At 41.0% G+C, this 4,188-nt stretch overlaps 1 protein-coding gene across 2 annotated transcripts in view; it reads left to right on the top strand.

The window, feature by feature from the left end:
• LOC106522264 (histone deacetylase 4) overlaps window positions 1-4,188 on the top strand; it is a 134,781-nt gene that overhangs the window by 113,540 nt on the left and 17,053 nt on the right. For both annotated transcript variants that reach the window (XM_014015213.1, XM_014015214.1), the window contains 4 exons: window positions 866-921; window positions 1,037-1,124; window positions 1,860-1,979; window positions 3,406-3,503. In XM_014015213.1, coding sequence (XP_013870667.1) covers window positions 866-921; window positions 1,037-1,124; window positions 1,860-1,979; window positions 3,406-3,503 — 362 coding nt within the window. The remainder of the gene's footprint in view (window positions 1-865; window positions 922-1,036; window positions 1,125-1,859; window positions 1,980-3,405; window positions 3,504-4,188) is intronic.

The raw sequence follows: 4,188 nt of genomic DNA, 5'->3' as shown, positions 1-4,188 counted from the left end.
ACAACAACAACAACAACAATAATAACTATTTGTACAGCACCTTTCTAAACAAATGTTACAAAGTGCTTTACATTGAAAAATAAGTTAAAACATCAAAGAAAACATGAAACAAAATATACCAAATCAATTACAATAAAACCAAAAACTAACAAAAAACATTATCAAATATTAAAAACCTTATTAAAAAGGTAAGTCTTAAGTAAAGATTTAAAAGAAAACAATGAGGTAGCCTGTCTAATTTTTAATGGAATTGCATTCCACAAAAGGCCATGGAAATTATAATTTTGTTTGTTTGTTTTACTGGTGCATTGTTCCCCATATGTATTTATGCCTTTTTTTAAACCAAAAAATTAAATTAAAGGTTTATTGTAATTTTTTTGAGGACCCCTAAAATACAACTCGCGGACCCCAGTTTGAGAACCTCTGCATTAACTAATCCATCTCTTTAAGTGCACTCTGTTCAAGATAAACCGTGACAGGATAATTTTGGACAGAATCACATTGTAACCATAACACAAAGAATGGTAATGCCCAACTCAGATCATCAGATCATGAGGTGAAATGTTGATTTTTTTTTACTTTAGGATTGTGCAGCCAGGTCTCAGGTGTGCTTGAGGTTGTCAAACTTTATTTTACTGTTAAACCAGGGAAATCCCACTGAGATCATAGATCTCTTTTGCAAAGGAGGCCTGGGCCTGAAGGCAACCCATTGTACATGTTTTTGTGTTTGTGTTGTGGAAACCGGAGTACCCAGAGAAAACCCACGCAAACATGAGGAGAACATGCAAACATCTCACGGGTCCGAACCACTGAGCCACCGTGCTGCCAAACGTCCTATAAACGTGAGCGTCTGTTTGCTTTGCAGAATGGTTTTGCTGTAGTTCGACCACCCGGACACCACGCTGAGGAGGGTACACCCATGTGAGTCATGTGCATATTTGACCAACAAAAAAAAAAAAGAAAAGAAAAACTACCAGGACAGTTCTGTTGAGGAATATAATGCATTCATTCATGCAACTGTGTTCTTGTCATTTAGGGGCTTCTGTTATTTTAACTCAATCGCCATTGCAGCCAAACTCCTGCAGCAAAGGCTTAACGTCAGCAAAATCCTCATAGTGGACTGGGTGAGTTTAATTATTGCATTTTCTCGTATATGTCTAATTCTTCTGATCTAGTAGGTGCAGTCGAACCAGTTTTTTCAACACTTCAATGACATAAGTTAATAAAGCCATGAAGGTATAAAAATTATTATTATGAACACAGCAATCAAAAGTGACTTTTAAGCRTCTTCCTCAAATATAAGAAGGCCTGATGAAGACCTCCTGGTGTCCCGGAGCCATGCTTCTTGGCCGGTCACGGTCATTCCCGAAATCCTTTGAAGGACCGTTTCATTTCCTCTCTCCATGTCGCAGACGGAGCTCAGGCTCRTTCTCGTGCCGCCTGCCTGCAGCTAACAGGGACGTTTTTTTTTTTTAGGAGCGGGGTATAAAAGCATTCTTTGAATACAGAAAAGTGAGGTCATTTAATTGATGTCATGTTGTTGGCAGGAGAAAGCAGCTATTAAAGCTGAGTGCTTTTATAGAATCCTGCTGATGGTTSTTTTTCGACATCACGACAGGCTGCAGCTGAGATGTAGATTAACTGTCTCTCTCTGTCATGAAGTTTGTCTAAGAGCAGGTGTAGAGATTAATAGTCCTTCAGTTCTGCGAGTTATTTTATGTGCTACTGGTGGCGAGGTAGTTTCTATTTAAAGTTGTGTTTGTTGCTTGTTACACGAGTCATTCTCTCCAAGCTATTTATAAATGCTCATTTTGGAATGAAATTTATTGCTTTAACCCGTCGGTTCTGAATATTTCCAGGACATCCATCATGGAAATGGCACTCAGCAGGCTTTCTACACGGACCCCAGTGTTCTCTATCTGTCTCTGCATCGCTATGATGACGGGAACTTCTTCCCAGGCAGCGGTGCACCTGATGAGGTGGGTTTTCTTTCAGCTCACTGGTTTCTCTACAGTTCTGCTTATCCACTGTTTTCCTGAATTCGCACCACTACCCATAATTCRTAGCGRCAGTTGGTTTTATCCTCCACTTGCGCTGTTGTTTACAATTATGAGGATATACCATCGCTGTTTATCAAAGTATTTTTCACTGAAGTTTCTTTTACCTGGAGTAAATGGCWGCACATCGGAGGTGTATGTACTGTAAGGATGTTTTAAGGACAATTCTTTAACAGTGGCTCAGCCGTCACTGCTCACAGACTGATAACATGAAGCTATGTCCCGATGTTAGCTACTACTGACATCAACTACCTCGCCTTTCCTGAAGACRCACACACATGCAAAATCATAAATGTTAATAGTTCTTGAAGTAAAATGTTCCTAAAACCCCCAGAATTGTAATCCTAAACATAAAATTCACTGGGTGCTAGTTTGCTTGTAATCTTTAGAGTTGAGTTGGAGGGTTTCATACAGCTGCAGTCACTTTAAATAAATGATAAGTAAAAATAAACTGCCTCTAATAACTCCATTATCATATTCTTGATTTAAAACAAACCAGAGACTTTTAAAGCCCCTGGGGGCTAATCTCCTCGTCTTTTATTCCTGCCATATAGACAAAATATTTTAGATGAAGAGGATTGGTTAATATTCCCAGCTAACTCAAAATTAAGACAGTTAAATTGTCATTTATAAAGTTTTGCCAGCATGCAGCTACAAACATGGGCTTAATATGTCTCTAAAACTGAGACGTAACTGCTAATAACACGCTAACACTACAGCGAGCTAATGCTAACACCACTTTAACTCAGTAAAAGCAAAGAACTGCATGATTAAATAGTGAAACGGGGACAAATCAGGTACAGATTCAGGGTTTTAGTTGATATTGCTGGAAGCTGTCTGAGTCAGTGGTCCAGACGAGCCGACTGTTTGGAGGCCAGTCTTAGTCCAGATAGAGCTCTGGGTCGGGGTGAATATCTGTGGGCTTTTGTTGATAAAATGAAAAGGGGAAAAAAACCTGTCTTCTGTGGGTTTTGAGTTTTAAAGCTGCCAGCTACGTTAGTTTACGATCCTCCTTCGTTGGTATAAAGTGCAGTGTGTAGGGTGCTGAGCATGGATACCTTTCCTACTTCTTCTTGTTCCAGGCAAAACTTTTCTAAATTGTTTCTCTGTTTTCTTCAGTTGTTGCCGCTGACTAAAACACAATTTGAACCCGAACTTGTGATCGAGCCAGTTAAAGCAAAAAACAAACTGGTTTTGTTGTTATCATGAGCAATGAGTGACTCTGAATGAATGAATCTCTGGTTCTTGCTTTGCGTACCGGGAAAATGAAACTGGGGGGCGGAAGTAGCGGTCTGCCATGGCGGCCTACAGAAAGCTGTGGATAAAGCAACATGTTTTTGTGTTCCAGGTGGGCAGTGATGCAGGTGAGGGCTTCAACGTGAACATGGCTTTTACCGGAGGACTTGAACCCCCCATGGTTGATGCAGACTACCTTGCTGCATTCAGGTAAATCAAAGAACCTGCGGACTTAAAGAGAGTGAAAAATTGTTGTATTTCATTTCTGCTCTGTCTCCGAGGACACGGTTTTCAAAAGGTCCCAAGCAGTGAAAATTTAGTGTTTTTTTTTTAATCCTGGTATAACAAATGATCTGCTGGGAGCAGCTCGAAAGGTAGGGTGCTGGTTCCAATGCCAGGCCTGATGTCTGTTTGATCTTTTCACCGCTGCCATATATAAAACCTTTCACACTCAACGTCTCAGTGCAGACGGCTGCTTGTCACTCGCACAGTTCTGGATCATCTTGAAAGCAGCGGGCCCAGATTTGTTCCAGTGCTCTTTGAAGACGAGTCTGTGTTTTGAACTGTACGTCCATCTGGCCTGAACCCGACACATCAAACCGACCGGCCACCGTCTGATCGCAGCCTCTCTGCACGCAACCTCCGGGAAGCGTACGTCGGCCCGTTAATGCACATCAGAACCCCGTTTGCTTTTAGCCTCCTTCTGCTATTTATGCTCTTCTTTTCCTCTCTTCATCCTCCGCTTTCTACATGTGAACTGTCAACAGGCAATATTTTCTATACTTTATACTACACACATTTTTATAGCCTCCAACCGAAGCCAAAGTTACAGAAAAAAACTCACAAACAGTGGCGTCACTAGGCCTATTTTAGCGGGGCTGGAGCCCCCCTAAAA

Source organism: Austrofundulus limnaeus, unplaced genomic scaffold (assembly GCF_001266775.1).
Source record: "Austrofundulus limnaeus strain Quisiro unplaced genomic scaffold, Austrofundulus_limnaeus-1.0 Scaffold125, whole genome shotgun sequence".
In the NCBI taxonomy this organism is placed as follows: Eukaryota; Metazoa; Chordata; class Actinopteri; order Cyprinodontiformes; family Rivulidae; genus Austrofundulus; species Austrofundulus limnaeus.
Note: the sequence above shows the minus strand (reverse complement) of the source record. Positions and strands in the feature narration are given on the sequence as shown.